General features: G+C 32.8%; 1 protein-coding gene across 1 annotated transcript; it reads right to left on the bottom strand.

Annotated features, from left to right (window-relative positions):
• Positions 1 to 826: 826 nt before the first annotated feature.
• LOC127875009 (uncharacterized) lies at positions 827 to 24,718 on the bottom strand. The gene is made up of 39 exons (XM_052419738.1): positions 24,617 to 24,718; positions 23,215 to 23,424; positions 21,879 to 22,064; positions 21,025 to 21,271; positions 20,717 to 20,837; positions 20,520 to 20,609; positions 19,971 to 20,387; positions 19,608 to 19,714; positions 18,732 to 18,798; positions 17,630 to 17,845; positions 17,000 to 17,250; positions 15,761 to 16,129; positions 14,944 to 15,055; positions 14,678 to 14,779; positions 14,325 to 14,460; positions 12,328 to 12,462; positions 11,946 to 12,071; positions 11,527 to 11,658; positions 11,171 to 11,305; positions 10,695 to 10,817; positions 10,413 to 10,541; positions 10,075 to 10,209; positions 9,765 to 9,881; positions 9,288 to 9,419; positions 9,040 to 9,166; positions 8,723 to 8,849; positions 8,350 to 8,433; positions 7,641 to 8,015; positions 7,137 to 7,219; positions 6,741 to 6,804; positions 6,248 to 6,430; positions 5,624 to 5,877; positions 5,032 to 5,350; positions 4,734 to 4,889; positions 4,341 to 4,512; positions 4,039 to 4,226; positions 3,561 to 3,930; positions 3,270 to 3,417; positions 827 to 2,859 (listed from the first exon to the last, which is right to left on the bottom strand). The coding sequence occupies exons 1-37, from the start codon at positions 24,669 to 24,671 to the stop codon at positions 3,874 to 3,876; spliced, it is 6,039 nt and encodes a 2,012-aa protein (XP_052275698.1). The 5' UTR covers positions 24,672 to 24,718; the 3' UTR covers positions 827 to 2,859; positions 3,270 to 3,417; positions 3,561 to 3,873.
• Positions 24,719 to 24,958: the final 240 nt, after the last annotated feature.

Here is a 24,958-nt window from a genome sequence, read left to right as displayed (position 1 = left end):
CATTACATTTACAAAGCAAACAATATGCAAATGAAGTATCGAGTTACGATTTTTTTTCCTTTTTAAATGTCTGAAGCAAATAGATAAAGATTTTTATTCGAAGACTATTTCGAATTTAGCTTGTAAGAGCGTTTTTACAAAATACTAAGGTCAAATACTTTTCGTAAATTCAGGTGTACTAATCACATATCAGAAATGTACATGTATACTGTCGTCTTAATGTTCTACGTGTTTTGCATGAACATTGAATTAGAATGGAATGGACGATGAATAAAAAAGTAAATGACTGAATAAATGAATAAGTCATTCAAACATTAATTTAGATAGTCATTCAATCAATCAATAGTCAAAATCTTATATACTCAAAATCTTACTTTTGCCATATGGTTTATATTCTTTGAAACGTTAACAAAATACATAAACAGTATGATGTGTGTGTGTGTGTGTATATATATATATATATATATATATATATATATATATATATATATATATATATATATATATATATATATATATATATATATATATATATATATATATATATATATATATATATATATTGCTGTGCTATGCTTTTCTTTGTTTTATTATGATTAAATATGTATCGAACTGAAAAGAATCGCAGCATTGCCATTCTTGTTTACTCTCGTACACGGATGCAATATAAGACAACTTCAGTTGTAAATGTTAGAATTTTATTTTTGATTACGTAAAAAGTGAGGAAACAAACTCAAGGGACATGCGGGTAATTGTTAACAAATGGTTTGTATAAGTTAGTAAAATGCACATAATTGCAACAAAAAACATTATAAACAAATGGCCACATGTTAACAGACATGAATGTCAAAATTCACAATAACGCATGAAAGTATTGAAACGTTTTAAAGGAAACTAATTTAATTATTAAAAACAACAACAAGACAAACCGGTATCTTCATTAAGGTGAAATATAACAAAGTGAATGTATTTGACGTATAATAATTTCTTTCACCCTTTTCCCGTAGATTGATTTAAGAATACCAATAATTAGCCATAGAGACATGTTCAATTATTACCGGTTTATCGCTAAGCTTGTACATACAATACGTGGGACTGAAATACTATTACTTAAATTGGAAAATACAAATAATTAAACGGTAAAATTATATAACCCACAAAATAAAACATCCGTTTTCCAGTTATCTGGATTAATTGTTTAAATGTTAAGATGACAGCATTATTAAAATACAGTTTGAATGCAAATCTACTATGTACAGTATGTTTTTGTTCTGTAAAAAACGGAACCGTTTGGAATATAAAGTGCACTCACACAAATCGAAAACTAAAATAAAGGCACATCTACAAAACAAAAAAATCAAAACAACAAATATATAATTTAAAAAAAACAATGTCACGGCTATTGTACATGCCTACTTCTAAATTAAACGTGTTATGTATTTAAATGTTTTCATTAAAGACGATTATTTAAGACACACTATCCACTGCAATTTTAACTCATAATATTAACACATCTTAAACATGATATGTAACATTTTGTGTTACTGTATTATGTATAAAACATACTTGTCTGTTCAATCTGTGTTATATTAAGATCTCAACACGTAAATGTTTCAAATTATATTGACACCTTCCGATATAACTTTAAATAAATGTTATGTAATCCAATTGTGGGAGCGTTTTTTCGATCTCCTCCAAAGACACCAAGTACTGGTTTAGGCCCAGAAAACGGACTCGAGAGCGTTTCAAATAAGCAGAAAGTACTTTCTACGCAATCGAGCTTAAACAAATATGTTTAAACTAAATAAATGTAATTTATATCTGCAAACCAAATATACACGGTTTAAGATAGTATCATGGTGCATTTGGTACATCGCTTGTCCTAAGCTTATATGCATGGTTATTGTTATTATTTACCAACTATTAACAACATTTTAGTACGTGAAAGTTAGTAAGCAAATCTACTTTGTACAGAATGTTGTTGTTTTGTGAAAATAACGGAACCGTTTTGAATATAAAGTGCATGCTTGTACGAGATATCCGGATATATCAGTTTAATTATCAAGTCTGTTTAAACAGGAGTCGGAATACTAAAGCATCATTTATCGTAGGAAAATGTCAAATTTAAAAAAGGATAAAACAACAAGACACATATCGAAAACAAAAATAAAGGCACATCTACAAAACGAAAAAAAAACACACCAAAAAAACAAAACCAATATATAATATAACAAATAAACAATGGCAACGCTATTTTACATGCCTACTTCTAGATTGAACGTGCTACTTTGTATATTTTTTCATTAAAGACGTTTATTTAAGACAAACTATCCACTGCAATAATAACTCATAATATTAACAAATCTCAAACATGATATCATATACATGTATTGAGTGTAACTGTATCATTTATAATAAATACTTCTCTGTTCAGTCTCTGTAGTATCATAAACTTAACACGTAAATGTTTTACTTATAATTGACACATTCCGATATAAATGTGTTTTATATTTGGAAAATAAATATCCATAAACCAAATAGGTTCTAAGCTTAAATTGACGTTTCTATAATTGTTATGAGTCATCCTTTGAATTGTGGAATTCGACCAAGCTGTTACTGGCCATCCAATAATGGTATTCGTTTGAGTTGTTTCCGACCTTTTTTTAGATTTGACAGGTCGTTCATGTTCTTGACGTTGAAGCACTAGTTGGACTCCTCCCTTGCTCTTCTGGCAATTCCAATTGGAATCCATCGCCATCAATATGCATGGGTTCAACCGTGTTTTTAAACAAATCATGGTCTTCACGCAGCTGTAACGTCTTGTTGGAAGCAGTAGAATCATAAAGACCGACATCAACCCTGTTTGAAGAAAATTCCATGTTACACTCTTATAAGCGTTGTATGTGTGTACAAAACAACGTGTTCATTGAGTGTTGTTAGTGCTATGATGAGTATAACCAATGACTATTAAAACAAATTAAGACGATATGCTAGTTTGATGCAGATAAATAAACAATACGAATAAATAGTTAAACTACAACCAGACATAATTATATTTCTTACTTCTAAAACAAATGACGATACTTGAGTTGGGGATTTCAATATAATTTTCAAATTTACACCTGTCTTGGAACAAAACAGTTTCAGACAAATGTTTTATTCCAAAGTTTAAACGAAATATTTAAAGACACAATTGTATATGTACTAATATTTCGAATGTTTTACACAGAATTAAATATATATTTAAATATCATATTTAATCATAATACCTTGCTTGAACGGTTCTGTTTTGCATTTGTTTCTTCGCCACCAGAACACTAACGAGTATTACTCCAAGGAGCACCAATATTCCGACAGGAATACCGATTGCGATGCCTAACATGTTTGGTTTCTCGTGTTTACTGCTTCCATGGCACACTTGCGGAAAGAAGATCGCAGAGTTTGTAAAATCGACAAAATATTATACACATATTATATATATACTGCTTTGCTATATATTTCAATTATACTAATTATAATGTACTAACACTTTTACTGACACATACTACATTCATTCCTACCGTTTGTCCACTCAAATGTAGCGGACGCAGGTTTGCATTCCGTGCACGAATCATCTCCAGTTGTCGCTTCCAAAACACATCTGCCCTCGATGTAACAGTACCCATGTTTCAAAATCATGACTGTGTCTCCAGCGGAATCTACGAAAGAGTCTTGACATGTGCCATCCAAAACAATAACTTTAGACGGGCTGCAAAAGTGTATTGCATCATTGCTGACGGAAATCTGATACATGGTTGCGAAGATCGTTTTTTTCGACCTCTTACGTCTTCGTTTGACATCCTGCACAGGTGCGCATATTTCGTTGAGGTTGTCTTATTTGCATGAACGGCTTAACGCTTTTGACATTGTGAAGACATTTTTTTCATTCGTCTGGAAAAACATAATCATTGGTATGTAAAATGATGTAAAAAGTGAAAAAAGTAGTATTTATAACACACTCATCCGTCATATTTGATATACAATATGTAAATGAAATACCTCATATACGGTCACGTTACAAATGGCGGTCTCGACAAAGCCGTCACCAACTATTGGGATGCAGTCACAAATATCTCCTTTGCCGATATCACAAGTCCCTTTGGTGCCGAGTTCTTGCAACTGAGGTGGTTTTGAGAGCTCAATAAGGCAGAGATCCGTCCCATAACCGTCAAAGCACTGGCATGTACCTGAAACATTATTGGCATGAATATAATGATTCTTATATTTCTATATGTAAGGCAATAGTATAGCCATGACCTCTATTTAGATTCCACTTAATTTGATTGTAACTATTATACTACCTGACACGCATTTCCCATTACTGCTACAATTAGACGGACAAGAATTATCCGTCACAATTTTGACTATGTCTGGAAAAACTTCAGCTATTGTCTCATTTTTCTGAATTTCCATCTGAAGTGCCTGTGTCTGCGCATCGCAATGAGCAGTAACCCACTGTGAATTCCCTGTCATCTGAAGCAATTCATTAAACAATATTTTCAAACAATGTACAAAGTGAGAGACGAGTTATTAAAAGTGCAACCATAAAACCCTGTGAAGTATCATTTAAAAGAGAATTGCAAATACACTGACTGTAGTTTTGTGTGTTGCTTCTTATAGCAAACAATGAAAATGTTTGCTACGATAAAAAGACAAACAAGCAAACAATGTTATTTAAATATAAACGTCCGTACCACCATGTCAAATGCACAGTCTTCTAGGGTTTTATTTAGGTCCGTATCAATCTGATCCTTTGCAGCCTGCACACTTGCACAGCTTAGAAATGCATCTGAACAATATGCACGTGCTTCCTCGGAGCTCATATTCGCAGGGTCTGACGTAGACTCTCGCTGTTAAAATTGTCGTTTAAAAAGATTCATTAGAATTTACTTCGTTTAAAAGAGGTTGAAAATCTATGTTGTAACTTGAATTAACATCCTGAAAGATAGTTTAGATAAAAGCAAGTTAAATCTGAAGTAGAACTCATATTACCTTGTTGCGTATATGTAGAACCTTATTATGCCAGGAGTTTGTCATTTTATTGAGTCGCTGCTTCACATGACTTTCGACTCTGTGTTTCTTAACTGAACTAGCCGCTTCTCTCTTATCTCTGAATAGGGTACCGGGAATCAGGGTTCCTCGTCTCACAACAGTTTTGTTACACGAATCGTCCTCGTGCTTGGAGCAGACGGACTGAAAGTTGTTTGCTGGTATACCAGGACAAATGCAAAACGTTTGATTCCGATTCCACGGCAACGTGTTCTCGTAGACAACTGGGTTAAGCAAGCTCTCCTTCCATTTGTGAGTAAGGCTTGAAACATAAAAGATCACTTGTAAACAGACGCGGGAAAAACAAATCGCTCTACCTGCTAAAATAAATTCGGGAGATAATAATAAATACAAACGTTTAAAAATTAGTATTTATTATTATCTCCAGAATTTATTTAAGCAGGGACAGCTAAATATATTGCTCCTATGTTTACCTTATTGGGACATACGTATACAAAAGGACAATTAAACACCATTTTCGAAAATATCAATTTATTTTGCTGGACATTTTTAATGGAGAGATAGAACAACTTACTCCCATGAAAAAGAAAATTCATCCGGGTAGACTCCCCATGGCCAGATCATTTTTGAGTTATCAGAACTTGGTGTCAACAAAGTTCCACTGTTTCGCATGATAAAATCATCTTCTGGATCGCCGTTATAATTTCCACACAATCCTTCAACCTGATTGATGTCATGTGGTGATGGATAAATGTCCACATTCATCCAGTAGTTTTTACCCCACATCGTCAAGTATATGTTCACAGACATTCCGGTGGGCAGTATTATCTAGTATTGAAATTATCATAATAAATAATGCAGAAATAACTATAAGGGATAACACTCATTAATACACCTTTATAACTATAACGACAGTATCACACTGTACCAACACATATGTAGATATAAAAAAATGACGAATTTACTTAAGTTTGATAAACATACTTCTTCCTAAGCAAGTATGCTGTATAACAATCGTGTTCCTGCCATTTAAACTGCTTTCGAGTCATATGCTGTAAAACGTTATTGTATACAAGTTAAACGTGTGCATATATTCTTCTTAAAACAAAACGTTTACTAAAATATTCCGTCACAAAAACCAAGATTTGATCACTGAAACGATTTTTCAGAATATTATGATTCAGCTCTTTACACGAACCTTATATTGCGAAGAACTTTCCCGGTACACTATCAGTACTCCATCCTTATCGGATAGGTATTTCGTTAGGTGCCCGCTACAGTGGTTTATGGTGAATATATCACCTCCAGCTCTTACGTTTACGGCGCAAGCACATGTTGGTTTTGAACCCCCAATGGAACAAGGCTGTGTAATCATGTCGACCTTAAAAGATTATTGACAGCAAGTGATTATAATAATGTTATATTGTAAGTGGAAAAATGCAAGCATAAATAGGATGATTCGCCAGTCCGTTTCTCTGTGCGCACCAGGCAAATGCTGTTTATTTTGTTATTAATTCCGACACGTGAAGAATAACAACTTCGACAAACAGGTATATGATTTAAAAATAATCATCTCTGTATACATTAATAAATGTCGCTAAAAATGCACATTTAACGATGATTTATAAAGTATTTACTATTATTAAGCATAAACGAAGTGATAATGTAAGTATAAACTAAAACGATCTTACTTCAATGGGATATTTCTTATGACGGACAAGGATGAATTCGCCAGTATTTTGGTTTTCGTACGTGCTAAACAGAAAACAAATTTAGGTGCATACTAACATATGATTGACTATGTTCATACATTAACCAAGACTACTAACATAATACAAATATACTATCAGTTTGTTTTGTTGCAATGACATTGTATCATTAGAAAGAATGAAAATACATTGGGGTATTATCGCTTGCTGGATTGAAGACGACCTCTTAACTTTTGCTTTATCACGCGTTTTTAGTCTGCTTTATTAGCGGTTATTTAGCGTTGAACAAACCCGTTCACTTAAATAAACCATCAAAAGAGTCTATTTGGGAGAAATTGAATAAGCCTTTCATATGTATAAGAACACAAATATACATACCGTCCATCAAAGGTCCTCATATGCGGGTCGACATGAGCATAACAATGACTGTTTTGAATCGAATGGCCATCAGTAACATGTACCTACAAACAATATACTCACAATACGTAAAATGCTCACCAAGAAATTTGAAATAAACATTGGACGTTTACTAGCGTTATTGTTGCTTTTGTAGTTATTTTTATACTAAAAATGAAAACATTCGTATTAAATAGAAAACGAAATACGTATTTGCCTTTTTATCGCAGATCATAGAACGTGTTTTGTCGATAGACAATACAGGGGCATACTTCTGCTACATTGCAGGTCAGATTTATTGAATTTCGTCAATGACCTCACACAATGACCCCGAACACATGTCTAGTTTCAAATAAATATCTGTATCCGAAATATTGAAATTGATGTTGCATGTTTACCTTAACAAACTCTTAAGAACAAAAAGGAACATAATTATTCTGATCAAAAAGGCAAAACACATTTAACAAAAATACTGAAAGAAATTACTGCAATTGTGGTTGTAAACCCTTGCCAAAGATTCTTTAGATTATCATCCGAGAATGTTTGAAGCTTCAACTGAAACTGGCTTTTCAGTTTATATTTGTTGTTGTTTTTCGCGACTATTGTTATAGTTGTTTCATGTTTTGTTAAAGAAAACGTTTCAATGTCAGTTTTAGTTGACCCTTTAATACGGCCTCCGCACGTATCGCTGTGCAACACTGCAATGGTCGAATCAATGCAATCGTAGAGGTCCGACGGGTCATATAGAAGATACTGCAGTCGACAGTCTTCCGAGTGTGTACCACAACCAAACGGAACGTACAGTGTCACAGTGAATGACGCACTTTGTCCTCGAGTAAATGTAAGAGATCTCGATGAAATCTGCAATAAATCAATATAATGGGGTTTTCTTTTAAATTTATTATCAGTGACAACCTTAAAACAAATAGAAATTGCGAACTGGTTTCATGTCAGACAAAATATCCAGTTAAACATACAGTGCTATGAAATACAGTTGTTCGTGTGCCTATATACAAGATAATTCACACTTATTGTTACGGGTATATTTGTGATATATAGGTTTATGTCAATTTACAATTGTATGATAGCTTCATGGTTGAAAAATCACTCTTTGCATATATTTCCCATTTCTAAATCATATAAATACTAGCAACAAATATTAGGGCGTGCAATCCATCAAACTGTATATACCCACTTTCATTGGTGTAAATTCGTTGCTTTCCACGGTCTTAATTGCAATTGTACCGCTTTCGTTGAAGGCAGTTACTCGGCAACGCAACTTGAAGACAATAATTGCAAGAACATATTGTATGTTAGGATTAAGTGAAGTTTTTTAACTAACATTATTTAATTTTAAGATATTCTCGATTAGATTTAATTAAAATACGACAGACAAAAGTTAAAATTAAATGATAACGTGTTAACAATAGATTCGTATATCCTTGTTTACCTCATGTAGGATAAAAACGCAGTTTGTAACTATAACGGAACATTGCTTTTCATGAAAAACTGAGTGCTATCGATTACGTAAACATTTATATGCTGGGTAAATGAACATGCATGTTTACCTTTGAGTCGAACTGAAAGACCATAGGGTTTAAATCGTAGAGTTCGACGTCCTTTAATACTGACGCCTCCGATGCTTTGGACGAGTCTACTATGTCGGTAGAATTAATCATTTCGCCATCGAGATACCTTTTTTGTTTTAGTATACATATTTGATTTAATCATGTCTTACATTGCTTGTTCTTTGGTTTATAAAATTGGTTTAAAAATGTTAAAATAATTCGAGTTTTAACTACATTTATCATACATTAATGTTCTTCAAAGACACTCTTAAGGTACAACTAATGAATATACATCGTATATAACTGTGCCGGCATACCATTGTATCTGGTAATAGAAGCCATGATCTATACTGTAGTCACATCGGAAAGTCGCAAAGTGTTCGTCATGTTCGATATACTGAGCAACAAAAATGCCAACTCTGTTGAGATATAGAACTCCTGGTTCTGAAAATAAAATAGTTCATACAAGTACACATCAATTCTGAGATTACAGTTGACACATTTACTACCATTAATTTATAATTAAATTTAAATGACATGGACAAAAGCAACAACAACAACTTACGTTTTAATATACACTCAGCATCGTTCATCTCATACTTTTCACCACAAACACAAACACGCGGTTGAGCGTTATCACACATTGCACCTGTGACCAGCCCACATTCAATATCGGTGACACAGGAACTTCCGAGTCCTATTTTTATCCAATCAACAGTTAAAGTTTAACAAAACTGCAAGCATTTCTTAATTTAAAAAAATTGCATGCATTAACCGCAGTTAGGAATAAATGCATGTTTATCGTTTCAAGTGTTGACTCAATTACAACAGCATTGTACTATGAAATTTAGCGCAACTATCTCAGAATTTTAGCATGTCATTTGTTTTATAAACATTACGTTACAATATGTATTTAATTTTAAATAGAAGCTATTCATCGTGTAAGAGAACGAAGTAAGTTGCATTATAATGTATTGACTACCTAAATGAAACCTATGAAAGTTTTCAAAAGAAAATCTATTAAAAAAAATACCAGCCTTACCTTTGCTTTCGCATAATCCAGTTGTTCTGTTAAGCTCCGATGTTACCGAACAGGTGCATGCTGTGTTGATGCATTTTATATGTGCTATACCACCACAACCAAGGTCGTCAGTGCAGCCTGAGTGAATATGTAGATTGATATTTACAGAAAATCAATCCTAATCTTAAATGGTATTGTCTGGTACACTTTGTATACTTAATATATCCAGTTTTAAGTAGTACTTGGTTAGTATTTAATTTCAAATGGATTACGCCCACGGTAAAATAACAATGTAAGTAGCTGTTCTGATTGATGTAAAATGAATACATACGTTTCTGTACACACGCGCCATTAGAAGCTGTATACGTGCTTGCGCAGGAACACTCGTTCGTAACAGCGTCACAAAACAAATCACCGGAAATGTCCTGGCAATTCTTTGAGCCTTGTTCGCAAGCATCCCCGGGCACTGCATAATAATTTTATACTTTTACGAAGGTTAGTTATGTAGTTTTTTAACTGCCTCACCCTCAACATTTAATAACGACAATTAGGCATGACATTTTTGCCTTACAATTTGTTGACAAATTTAACAAAACAAATAATGTAATGCAAAAATCGTTTGGAAATTATAAAATAATTATATCCGAGATAAAAATTAAAAGTTACTACCTCTAGGAACACAGGCGTTTCCATCAACCTTTCTGGTGTCGTCACATACACACATTTTCATTTCGGAGTCACATTTGGCATTCTTCACAAAGGCACAGGCTTCGTCAACATAACACGTGTCTCCAATTCCTACAATAGTGGACCATAATATGTGTCTTATGCACATACATGTTTTTGAGGTACATTTATTTTATTACCGTCTCCCCCCGCCCCCACACACACACCCCCCAAACTAAGACTGACAGCAACTCGTTAATGGCAATTCTGATAAGGCCAATATACCTTTGCTCTTGCATTCCCCTGTTGTTGTATTGAGTACCGCTGCGAATGAACAAGCGCATACCCCATTCCTGCATTCACCGTTGGAAATAAGTTTGCAAGGTGAAGGATCGGAAAATGTACATGCTGTAAAACGATTACACAATTACTTTTAAAAACTAGGTTACGTTTTATATAAACATGAACACACACAATACTGCCTTTACCTCGACTAAGTTAATGCAATGTGTTTTTTTCATGTGTGTATCATCTTCTTCTTGAATAACATAATTAAATGAATGTACGCGTTTATTTATGATTATGTTTTGATGGTAAAACTGATCAAGGTTTATTATTTCTCAGTATGTGAATCATTCTTATATTGCTCCTTAATGACCTTAACTGTAATATTGGTTTTGCTGCGTTCTTGGTTCTTTGAAAGTTTTCATTTTGGTTTATATAAGTCCGTAGTGGAAGGTAATATAAATGCATGGACTTACATATCGTATGACAATGTCCTCCGACCACTTTACGTGTGTCGGTGCAACTGCATTGCTTTGTCTTTAGGCTGCAGATTGCGTCCCCGTTAATGTTTCGACAGTCGTCCCCACCGGGTGTGCATGAGTCCCCTGGAACTGAAATCCCATGGCATATGATAATAATATTAAAAGGTACAAATTACGCAACACATGGACGTGCGGATTCGCATATTCAGTAATTCTACCATTTCTATTTGACACAAATGATCTCACAAAACGGCATATATCATTTATTTGCCTCATCATTTACACTGGTTTAAAATGCAATTTAGGGTTTCCTTAATAAGACATCCTTCATAAATACATCCATGCCTTACCTTTAGGTGCACATTTGCCATTACTCAATTTAAACTGCCTATCACATACGCATGTGTTGGTTTTTTGGTCATCGCATAATGCACCATTGATATGATTGCAATCAACTTCAGAGGTGCAATTACTACCAATTCCTGAAATACATATCTCATATGCATAACTGTTATTCGCATGAATTTATTTTTATCAATCCACATTAACATCACTGCCTCAATAAGATACAATGAACTTTGTCAAAAAATAAATATAAAATAGACAAATGATGAAAATCCAGATAACAATGCAGGAGATACATATTTACTATCGCTTGTCTGTATTTGTAATTGCCGTAATATATTTACAATAATATACAATACATAAACATACATGAAGCAAAGCAGTAAATATTGTTAATTTTGTTTTAAATTTATCAGATACCCACTCTTCAAGCCGCATTTTCCCTTTGTGGTATTCAGTTCAGCATAATGTGCACAGGAGCAAACATTGGCATTGCATTCCGTAAAAGAAATAGAGACACATGTTTCTGTTTCTTCTGGCGTTGTACATCCTGAAGAATGCCATCGAAAATAGTTTGTATTGACAATAATACATTGTAACAAATTGGTTAATGATAACATTTTATATTTTTCTATACCAAAATGTGTATAATGACTGTGTTTAATAAAAGCATATAGCTTATGCGCATTCTTTGGTAAATTAAATGGAGATCTCACTTTTTTACAATGGTAATTTCACTATTTAATAATATGAAATGTTGACTATATAAATACATCCTATTTTATTATGTTATGTAATAAGCATACCTATTTGTGAACAGGAACCGTTTGTTTCTTCAAAGGTGTCAGCGCATGTGCATTCCTTTGTATTGGAATTGCAGTAGGCAACTCCTGGTACGCTGTCACAGTGACTTTCGCCGAGAATACAGTAGTCGCCGGGTACTTATAATATAATAAGAAGCATCTTCCATTATAATGTGAAGGCATGTAATGCGTTATGTACATCAACAAATTATTTATTTAACAGACTGTTTTTAAGAATTAGACACGATCCACATCAAATCAGGAGGATATTCCAGAATTTGCTAAAATTATCAAGTGTAAATGACATAGGTGTTGAATGCCTTCCAGCTAGTATTGGCAAAAGTATAAGAGTGTGCGCAATTTCCTGTCTTCCTAAGATTAGTAATAATCTGATATACAAATAATTTGTAAACTATTATAAGATCTTTAGATGTTATCAAAAATGAAGCAACAAAAGCAAATGTGTTACAGACGTTTCAAAATGTGCATGTAATCCGTAATCTCTGAATATTGGATATATGTATGCGAAAATATAATTGTGTTGCTGCAATGTGATGGACAATATGCTATTTGTGTCCTTGCATTGTTTTTCCAATGTGGACATTCGTGGACAATGTGCAATTAATGGTAGTGTAGAGATTTATCCAAATGTTTTAGAAGTTTAAATAGTTGTCACATCAATAAATTAGGAGGCACACATCTTCTATCTCAGTGTTATTTTACTTCTGTATAAAATCAACCCAATCTTGAGAATTGTAAGACTCTAGATTAAAAGTGTCATTAATTCAAATTTGTTATATGAATATATTAAATGAAACACGAAAGTAAAAAAACAAACCTTAGAAAATCTTAATTGAGCCACACCTGGAAATACGCCACTTATGCTTGATCGGTCAGGTTATTGACCTGTTGTTTGGACACTATTGGCAATCTCATTGATTAGCGAATATATATTAATTAAGACAGCTGGTTGTTATGCATAGTGTGGTTATCTTTTATTGGGGTTATGACAAAATTCTCAGATATAGTAAAGCAATTTATGTTGTTTTAATCTTAAGGGGCGATCACATAGGGAATCTGTGACATGATGTTGACATAAATAAACATATTGTATGTATGTGGTCCATATACACATTATAACAGGTGGCTCATGTTAAGTGGACCAGAGTTAAGTTTTTGGTGCTTCTTCTGTGTATACATCAAACACAGTTTCCACATCTACTGCCAGTATTAGTTGCGTTATTAATGTATTAGGGTTGCTGATCTTGAATGGTGTTGCATAACAATGGTTACGCAAACGAATCGTTACTTACTTTGAAGGTTATCAAACATAACTTGGTATTTATCTCCATAACACTTGTCAAATCATGATAGTGTACACAATTTACTAAGATAATGGGTTAACCTTTGACATAATTAACTTGATGAACACAATTGTGTTCAAAATAACTGAAACACCGATGTGCATTGATTAACATATTGGCGGAGGACGTTACTCATTTTCAAAATATTCTAATTGCATTAGTAATATCCACAATAAATTGTGTTTAGTTAATGCTAAATGGATTTAATAAATATTAATACGTCGACGTTATTGATTTGAAGAATTGATTCATAAAGTTTACTAGGTAAACGTATAATGCAAAGCGGCAATTGCAACACAATATTGTCTTGCACATATGCGTGAGATATGCTACAGGCAGCAAAGCAAAGAAGAATGATGACATGTAAATGTCATAGGTTGTACATGTGTTCTACCTAGAATTATTACTAATATTAGATCGTTCGGGTCTGCCTTCCTTGTATTGGTTGCAAACAGACATAGCAATGAAATGTAAACCAATATACGATCTTGGGATGTTATTAAAAGGTTTTTATTTAGGCGATTGTGTTAAAAGCGAAGTACATAATTCAAACGTCATTAGATTGACCCCATTGTTTGTCAAAACATGAAACACATGAACTTATCAGCAACTTAAGAAGAGCATATGTAAAAGTACCTCTTGCTAGTGTCAAGTTACGTATCCATGAAAACGGGTCCAATTCAGGATAACAGACGAATGTTTGATCCAGAGGATCATGATCGTATTCAAAGTAGCAAAACTTGTTTATAACGCACACATTTGGAACCATAGACTGTATTCAAATAAAACATATATACTACAATATGTATTAAATACTTTACAGTGCAACTTATCAAACGAGTACATGGTATACTGGTGTTATTATAATTTACAATAATACAATTATTAGCAAAAACACGTGAAAATATTGTTTTTAGGGACACACACTTTTAATGTAAATGTCCAATCAGTAAACACAATTATTGAGTGTTGCTTTCATAGTATGTTACCTTTAGCATTCCGTCTCGGATTAAATAAACCGGCTCACTAAACGAGGCTGGTCCAGATTGGTTTACGCCATTTGGTTCAAATACAGTAACGGCACACCGAATCTACAATGTTATCATTAAACTACTTACTTAATAAACTTTAAGCGATGTCCAAACCTAACACATAATGATTAATATAATTTCAATTTGTCTTAATCAAATAATTTCATTCAGACATATACTATATTGAGTTGATCCACTTTTATCAATTGAGCCCACAAATTTACCTCTTTGTCAAGTTTGCATTCTGACCCAGATGTAGGGACTATATCTTTGGGGGCAAACACTGTAGAAGTCGCGTTAACTGTATGATTCAGGAGTATTGTCTCTTCGGAATACCTTCAACATAGAATGTTCATATGGGAATGTTTATTAGACACTTAATATAAAATAATACTTTATTATTCATATATGGTTCTACGGAACTTCAAAACATATACACAAATTTAGCCTTCAGCTGCACCAGCATAACAGAAACCGAATTATATCACACGGTGCTTTTGTATGACACATTAAATAAACATGTACAAAACAAACACACACAATTGAGTAAACATAGTTGTCACCTCTTTGGAACGGTCTAATCGAAGTATTGGGGTGCAAACCCGTTATATTGAGCTCCAAACTTTACACTATGCCCAGAGGTAGTCAATAAATTAACACATTTACAAAATGTACACCATCGATTTGGAACGGTTTATGCAAAAACACACTGGGCTAAAACCGGTTTAATGGAGCTCCAAACCCCACATTTAATTCTACAAACAGTGCGATCTTACTACTCAATAGTTGTATAAAGACAATATAACCAGTACACCAACTTCCATAGGCACGGTAAAATGCAACCAAAACACATATCAACTACGTCTGTTTTTTTTTACTGAAAACCCTTGGATCATATAGTTATGGATCTAGATAATCGTTTGCAATTTAGGAAGAATCAAACTCTCCATTACTTGCACGTATGTTAGTCGTTATTCGCAAACAATATAACGCTCAATTAACACAATGCATGAACTTGTCTTTTTACATACACACACTGACCATTGAACTCGGTGTTTCTTTCCTGCAACCGGATGAAATGAACACATCAAATGCGTGTTAGTATGTGTGATGGTAACGTTGGAGACTATAACAGCCGTTACAAAAGTCGAATTAGGCCATTTCTGGCCTTCCACTTGAACTTGGCAAGGCTCTTGCAAAGAACACATAATAGCTCCAAGAACGTGATCTGTCTCGTAGGCTGGGTAGTTGTCGTGGGGGACGTTGCGGTAGTTCGTCGAATAAGTAGGCCGAATATCGTCGGCCAACGCCGATTCATTGCCTTTTGGACAATGGCATTGGTACACTGTTTCACTTACGCCGAATACCATGTGATTAGTTGGGTTTCGAAGACTCTCATTAGTTGGTACTCTGACACGGAAATGTGAAAAGTATAGAGTATTATGTGTAATTCCAAAGCCTTTGAACTATGTTTTACATTAATTGAAAACAAGCATTGTAAGTAACGAACAACAGGGGCATCACTTAATTCGATTTAACTTACAAAGATTCATTTCAGCATTTGATTAAACTTCATTCTCTCAAACATGGAAATGCAAAGGTGTCATAAATGTGATCAGGCAAAAACACATAGTTGGGGCATTTATTTGTTCATATTGACAAAATCCGCTGATTAACATCGTTTAGAGGTCAATTGTTATAATCATATTAAGACGTATGTTCTTTCCGATATATAGTAGATTAAATGAAAAACTTTAACTTCGCAAATTAGTGATAAATATTGAATTATTCACTAGCATAGTTTTCTGAGAAATTTTATCAATCGAGTTGGTTCTGTTAAGTCATATCACACGAGAGTCGCAGCCACGAGTGCGATGCAACAGTACACAACCAACTAGACTGAATTAATACTAGTGTTATATTCATTTTATTATATAACATTGCGGCATATTATTATAATATTCTTCAGAACAAAATAATAACTATTGTTTGTCAAATTAACAATACCTCTTGAGGAAAACGATATTTGCCGAACTTTTGTTTTGACATTTTATAAAAGTGTATGAAAACCAGTTTGATACCAAAAACAAAACACTAGTAGCGATTAAAGATTTAAACACAAGGAGCTTACATAACTGCATGTTCATATAAATATGTGTAATGGAGATTTATGCCTTTATGTCAAACATATACAATTGCAAGTATCATATCTTTATTAGTTATCAATATATGTTTAAGGATCGTGTACATGCTGGTATTTTGCAAGTGAATATTACGAACCTCCAACTGTTTACATATCCACGATAATCGGCAGCGGATGATCCTCCTCTGTGTCGGAATAGTTTGTATCCGAACGAAACAATTCCATCAAGTTCATCAAAGGACTCAACATAGGGTTTGCTTTTAATCAGAAGTTCTAAAGAGTTTGTATCAAAATGCCGAGTGATGCTTATGAGAACTCCATTTTGCAAGCTTATCTCGTGGCTTTCACGGATTTCGAACTGTTCTGGGGTTATTCCTGGTATCCAATACTGAATGAAAATACAACATATTATTATTTTTATTATTATAAAAAGAAAATAATAATAATAATAAAAATATAAAAAATACTACTACTACTTCTACTACTACTACTACTACTACTACTACTACTACTACTACTACTACTAATAATAATAATAATAATAATAATAATAATAATAATAATAATAATAATAATTATTATTATTATTATTATAATATTAATAATAACAAAAAAATAATAATAATAAAAAAAATAATAATAATAATAATAATAATAATAATATTTATACAACATATATAATTATTGTATTGTTATTTTATATATAAATAATTGTATTGTTATTGTAATTAGAATTGTTATCCTTTGTATTTTTATTTTTATTTTACCTTGTTAGGCCAGTAAGTGAAGTAATCATTGACAATTGCATATTTGTCAAATTTGTATTCTTTATCAAGTATTCCATCTTCACCATGTCCAATGTAAATGAAGCCCTGGCGAGTAATTCCATTGCAGATGTTGTTCATGTAGATTTCATTGCCATTTCGAATGATAATTCCGCACGCACATACGCCTTTTGAACAATTTTCCGTTTGAATATGGACCTATACAATTGTTAACGAGCTTATTATCATAGAAGTTTAATACCATTGATTACAGTGTTCAACTTCTTTCGAAACATGATACAACGATCCGCGACAAAAAAATGACATACGTAAGGTTGCCGGTTACAGCCGAGTTCCCGATGTATTTAATTAAAAAACATGCAGTTGAATGTGTTTGTCTACTATATTTGATTGTAAATGGAGTGTTGACATATAGCCTAATAATTAAATACTAGAAATATGTTATTACCATGGGCTGACGACAAAAAACAATTGATCAGTATGACTGCAGTAGAACCGTATATTATATGTATGTTTATTCAACATATATGTATATTATGCAGTTTCAAAAGTATATAAATAGCAAATAAACATAAAAATTTAATCAAAATACAAATCGCATGTAGATGTTATAAATTCAAAGATATTAATTTAATAATAATGCAAAATATGTTTCACCACACATGAGTAGTAATACTACGGCATATTATCCAAAATCTGAAAATTGGGATACTACGAAAAATGCGATTATTACGAACAACTCCGTATCCTAATTGGCAATTTGTTGTATCGCGTTTGGACGGTTTATTTTGTGTTCAAACTGTGCAAAAAAATATAATATAATCACTAAAAGAGATATATCTATACCGCTAATAAGTTATTTGTAGTGCGGTTGATTTTTTTAAAATGACTATGTATCTTTTTTCATGATATGACAAGTAAATATATATTAATATATGCTTAATTTGAAAAATGCTACATGTAGTGATAAGGAAAAGTCACACATTTGTTTTAATGAATGTTCTGTGTGACATGATAATGTACAATCAATCTATTAACCATTACAAACATGATGTTTTGAAAAAACAAACACAGAACTACAAACCTCTACGACATGTTTTCTACTTTTAAAAACCAGGAATTCGCCTGCTTCTTCCACCGGGAACACAATTCTAAATGCATAGAAGATATCAACATTTAAATTACGTGTAAGGTTCCACTAAGCACCACCACACAGTATTGCAAACAGTTGTTAATTATGTACGCATATTGTTTAAGTTTTTATTTATAATTGACTCAGACACTGCACTTCTAACATGGTAAATGAACATGCATAAAAGGCAACCAAATCCAATCATGAAATACGGACGTAAAATGTATGTTTTGAGAAACATATATAGACATACGATTGTATTTAATGTTGATATCATTTTGACTGATCATTTAGCAGTGCAGGGTAAGAAATAGCTTAAACGTGAACGGTTTCGCAATGCTTCAAGATCCGTTTACTATCAAAACATTTAAACACTCGTTCGTGGTAAACCATATTAAAATTCCAATTTAAAATGTATAATAGTTACCGATCGTTTTGAAATAATATTAAATATAAGGAAGATGATAGTTTGTTTTATTCGACGAGTTTTTAAAATCGTGAGTCATCAAAAGTTTTCAATTATGTCGCTAAATAAAAAGTTGGCGAATATAAAGTTTATGTTTTTGCAAACACGTGTATCCCAATTTTTTATGAAATTTATTAGCTACGCGACAATTGAAAATATAAAATTGTATTCCATCCGTTTTATGTGCTATTCAAATTAAACAATTAATCTGAAATAAATTACAGAGGGATATTCATTAGATGATCAACCATATTGGAGTGATGCAATTACAAATATATGACAACAATAAACAAGCTCATTATTTTATAATGAAGACGACATGCAGCTATGATTAAATTCCATATATAATAATATAGACTTACTTGTTTCCGCCTGAAGTTTCCTTAGAAAGTAATGACGTATCGACACCATGATCATATACTATACGGATTGTTTCTTTGGCATCAGAACCTGAATGTGTTGTCATTACCTATAAAAACATAAGTTCTTATGCTAATTAATTATTTATGTGTAAGGTATAACAAAAACAAAACATGTTATTTTGAAACACACTTGATAAAGGGATTTGGAATGTCATACAAATATGTAGTATTTCCGAATAATGGTTGTTATAGGTACTTTAATGAATGTCAGTCGTTAAACGTATGTGTTTTATTGCACTACGCATTTGCTTCATTGATGGTTTCGTAGAGAGATAGTTTTGGGTTTAAATAATTTACACATACCCGCATGTTAGGGATTTTGTATCCATTCCACAATTCGTGAACGCTCTTCAGTGGTGCAAAGGTTGCAATCATAATTGAGGATTGAAGATTAACATACGACGATATTATTATTTTAAAGCCATTAGTCAACATGGTTTTTGTCTGTAGTTCAGCATTAAAGGTGACGTTGAAAATTAACATCATATACTTCCCAATCCCAGATTTTTCCAATCCGTATTTTGTAAACCCCAAAATTGACAGACCACACAGTTTGGGAACGTCCTTTGCAGTACCAAACGGACACGACCCATGAGCGCTTATGTCCCATTTAATCAGGCACGTTTCAGCTGTATCACTCGTAGAGGACTGACAGCCGATAGGTGTTGAATGGATGGACGGTACAATAAAATCTCCGGCAGTAGATGTACCAATAGTCCACTTTAAAAAGATTACAAAGTCATGCAATTATACAAGCACAATGTCTTAAAGTTTGTGTTCTAAAGTTCAAGACATCAATCCAAATTATATAAACTATTGTTGTAACTTTCGCATGTAAAACAACATACTTACTGCATTGACTCCGGTTTGAATTTGCTGGCTGAAAACAGGAGTTGATTTTTCTCCGACCTTCATCTCAGACCATTGGAACGAACATTGAAGCTGTGAATTTGATAAGCAAGTTAAGTAAATAATAAGCTGTTATTGAATACTCAGATGATATATTAAATACGTATGTAAAACACGAATAATAAATTGTGATAACCTACTTGAAAGCCAAATTGTCTCTGCCCACACACATCACTGATCTCACTTTCAATCAAATCGGTCTCCTGTAGCCTACTTCGCTCAACAGGACCAATTGTCTTGCAGTGAAGTCCGTTAACGTACCTTTAAGGTGCAATTTGTAGTTAAGACAGTGCTGGTTTAATAGAATATGCGTTTCCATACAGAAAATCAAATCGTATAACTTATTTTAGTTACTGTGGTGATTATATATTTACGATCATGTTTATTAAGCTCGTTCGTTCTTTATCCTGTACGCATTTGCTTCTAATTACTTACTTCTATCACTTACCAATGAATTGTATAAAACAATCCATCTGTGTTATAATTGTATCTGTTACATCCAGCGCAATTTACGTCATACTTGTTATAATACGTATTATAATATCTATCTAAGGGGTGGCAATTGAAGGCAACTAATGGCTTGTATATTTCGGTTGATGTATTGTTATCAAAATCAATTCGGAATGATAGCTCTTGTTTAAGGTGCGCCCATCTGTCTGTCGAGTTGCCAGCAGAGACCGACATCGCATCAGTGTCTACAAATACAACATAACTTAGCTAGATATTTATCAAATTTGAACGTATTGTATATACATACCGATTGCAGGTTATGAATAGAGTTTACTAATAAAAAATATTCCAAATACAAGTTTCTCGAAATAATCTAATTGTTTAACCAGAATGCTTTGACATGCAGATTAAACATATATTTGTGTACTACATCTCTAAACTAACATACCAGTTTCTCGTGATATTTTCGAAAGATAGTTTTTTTTTATTAAGCATATGTTGCTTTAATCGGGTATGTTTATTTTCGGTAAAACAATCTAGTAAAGGTTTGTAAATGTTGATCAACGTAAGAAGCAATAAGATAATCTGTTCAAAATGCATCATTGTATAAAGTTAAGTGTATTAAATAAAAAAGGAAGAGTAGGTTACCTCTTACTTAAACAAAAACAACAACAGATCAACACTGAGTTAAATGTTTATAAGCACCAGCTACGAAAGCAAACACCAATTATTCCAGCAAAGGACTGATTTAAATGACGAATTGTTTAAAGTACTAAATGTAAACTACGCCTTAATACTGAATACCTATTTAAATATAATACGGAGCACATTTAAATATAGAATGAACGTTACCTAAACAATATGCGGCGAAAACAACGGATGGAGCCTGCAGCCTTGCCAGGTACTCCGCTCCACACTTTCGCAGCTGGACAGAAAGGTTGTAAGACATTCCGAATTCTTGCAATCCTCCGATCACGGCTTGTTTTGTTATATTGTTACCCGAGTCGACTTCGTTTTGTTCCATAATTGTTATAGATTCTATATAAACAGAAAACAGAAAACAGAATAAAATAATGACATTTATTACCAAGTGTATTAAAAATATGCATTTTTTTCAGTGAAGTACTTTATAACTTTAAGGGTCATAGAAAAGCATGTGCAACTGCTTAATATAAATTTTGGTGTAATACATCAGGCTTTCAGCCATGGTTATACACTTATTTTACATATAATGTATTCACAAAAAGTGCCACATACCGTACAGGCAAATTGAAAATACTAGTTTAATCATTACTTGTTCTAACACTAACGCATAATGTCATTTGACTATCATACAAGTAAACATTTTCTTGAAGCTTTGAAATCTCGATTTATTTAATGCATTAACTTAACGTACAGTCATAAAATCGACAGGACAAACAAGTATTCTTATTATACTTTGGAAAAGTATATACATTACCAAACAGAACAAAGTAACAAAATATAAACTTATATTTGGAGAGAACCTACCGATAATATGTTACGTTTCTTAATTCTACAGCTCTAAGAATAAATACAACTAAATGTGACACGATTGCATGTCTGTAAAAGGGCACTGAAAATTTGTCATATTATTATGCTTCCAGAAGTAGTTATAGAGTTGTCTTAATGTGTTAAAAATGTTTCCATTCGAGTAAAATATAAAGTCCGTCTTCTACATCGTTTCAATGCTTCACTGAAACATGGCGTATCTAGGATATGTTTCACAGTTTTACCCCAAAACTGTTTTGCTGAGTATACATCAAGATCAAGTGACATTATATAATATTTTATCTTGATTTGGTTAACGTAATGGGATTGTAAAACTGTAAACGTTTTAATGCACTGAAATTGCGTTTATTCATAAGAGGTTCGATTGCGGTTCACAAAATTTGAAATTATGGTAAGATTGCGACCACCTTAATACTTGTTTTACAATATTGTAAATTAATATATTCGAGTTGAATACTATTATTTAAGCCCCATACACACACCATAACTGAGAGCTGGTTCAGGAAGCTTTTTACATAGTTCCGTAATGTGACTATCTCATACATTTGAAAATATATATAGCTTAATTCAATGAAATAAATATAGTATGATATGTTTAACTTACATTCCATTTTCTGTTTTGTCGATTTCAATAGCGTTAAACTAGAGATTGTTTTACCTGCGAGATAAATCGGATAATATGTCCCACATGTGCCTGGTGAACGTCCAGTTAGCTTCCCGTCGGTGCTTATCATAGCTGGTCCGATGTTGTACCATATGTCTTTTAATCGGTCGTCTCTAATTGGCGGTTCGGTCGAAGTAAGAGTGTACTTCGGAGATCGGCGGTAAAGATCAGGAAGTTTGGGAACATGTTCTTGGCAAACACTCTCTTAAAAAATTTGACACATCGATATTAAAAGATATTTTGATAGTACAGTTTTGAGAACAGGGGCATCAACGCTTTACAAAGGTTTATACAAAATACGATATTGCGGTTTCAGATTTAAACAAATGTTTTGATAACAGAAGTCTATATAAAAAATAACACCCCTGTATGCGGCCGATTGAAGAGATTGGGGAATGGTTTTAATAACGTTTCGTAAGTTAAACAAACACTAAACCTCTTGGCCATGTGTTTCTGTAACCCTTTAGGCGTGGGCATTTTTGATCAATAAGCATAATTTGCGAAATCTGTGTAGAGGGCTACTTTAAGTTATGACAAACCAACAAAAACAAATCATTAAATTGTTGATTAGATATCCTTCGAATTATAATTTCATCACTTTATTTATTAAAAACCATGTAGGTTTTGAAAAATAAGAATCCATTTTTATAGTTGCATCAGTTGATGTGGTGTGAAATGCAAACATTTCTGTGTAAGTACAAATCGATTTTAATTAAGTTTAACTTCTTTTACCGTTTAAGCAGGCCGCGTCATTGTATGAACTCGTGATGCGTTTAATTTTGATATAACATTCTGACGTCATTTAATATTTAAAATTGAAAACAAACACAACTTTGAAACTGTAATTGAGAGGCATTTAAGGACGGATAATATCGAAATTCGGTACATACTTGTTTATAAGTTACGAATGTATTTATGCCAATTTAAATCATTTGTCTTTGACATAATGTGATGACTTTATATATTATGAAAATAATTATGATAAAACTAAGCAGTATTTGTTGTTTGCATTTCAGATATATGCGCTGACCAAATTGTTTTGCTAATGAATTTTTTGTCTCATATCATGGAACATGACTTTATTATAAACCATAATGCCAATTTGGTAGAACTGTTGTCTTGCAACTTGTATTATTTATAGTTTACAGATTCCTCGTCGTGTTGAATAAAGCGAAACATTTAAAGATGCATTCTGTATATTTATTGCCAAGATGGAACTCGCAACAGTTTGCAATCCTTTAATTTACAAACGTTATCTTATTCGATAAGCGTTATTTGTTGCCGCTGCCTAAATTATATCAAGAAACCAAGGTCAAAACACATCTTACACTGCTACGACGAAAAACAAATGTATACATGTGTTTGGTACCGTCATAGTATTATTAAAATATTATACCTTCCAGTATGCAGGCTCCATCACGTTCTATGAAATCATCAGCACAGATGCACATTGAACTACTGCTGCAAACGGAGTTGACTCTCACGACATTGCAGTCTGCGTCGGATTTACACGGCAATGTTTCAGCTGAAAAAAATATATATGGGATGTGTAAAATCAATATAAAGTCCTTATATTTAAAACAATACGAAAATAAAACAAGAGGATGTATTAAGCATATTTCTTATAATATTGCTTTAACATGTATTACAATATGATTATATATACCTCTTATGCAGACGCGACGAGTAACATGTTGGTTTACGTCAAAATCGTTGATAGTATGAACACTAAAACCGA

The sequence above is a fragment of the Dreissena polymorpha genome, chromosome 3 (assembly GCF_020536995.1).
Source record: "Dreissena polymorpha isolate Duluth1 chromosome 3, UMN_Dpol_1.0, whole genome shotgun sequence".
In the NCBI taxonomy this organism is placed as follows: domain Eukaryota; kingdom Metazoa; phylum Mollusca; class Bivalvia; order Myida; family Dreissenidae; genus Dreissena; species Dreissena polymorpha.
Note: the sequence above shows the minus strand (reverse complement) of the source record. Positions and strands in the feature narration are given on the sequence as shown.

Excerpts from the sequence above, each read along its gene's own strand:
- LOC127875009 (XM_052419738.1), bottom strand. The coding sequence starts at position 24,671 with ATGTGCATCTGTGCTGATGATTTCATAGAACGTGATGGAGCCTGCATA. Across the intron at positions 8,850-9,039 it reads TTCTATTACCAGATACAATG|GTATCTCGATGGCGAAATGA; the intron begins GTATGCCGGCAC and ends AAAACAAAAAAG. Across the intron at positions 5,878-6,247 it reads AAAGTTCTTCGCAATATAAG|ATAATACTGCCCACCGGAAT; the intron begins GTTCGTGTAAAG and ends TTTCAATACTAG.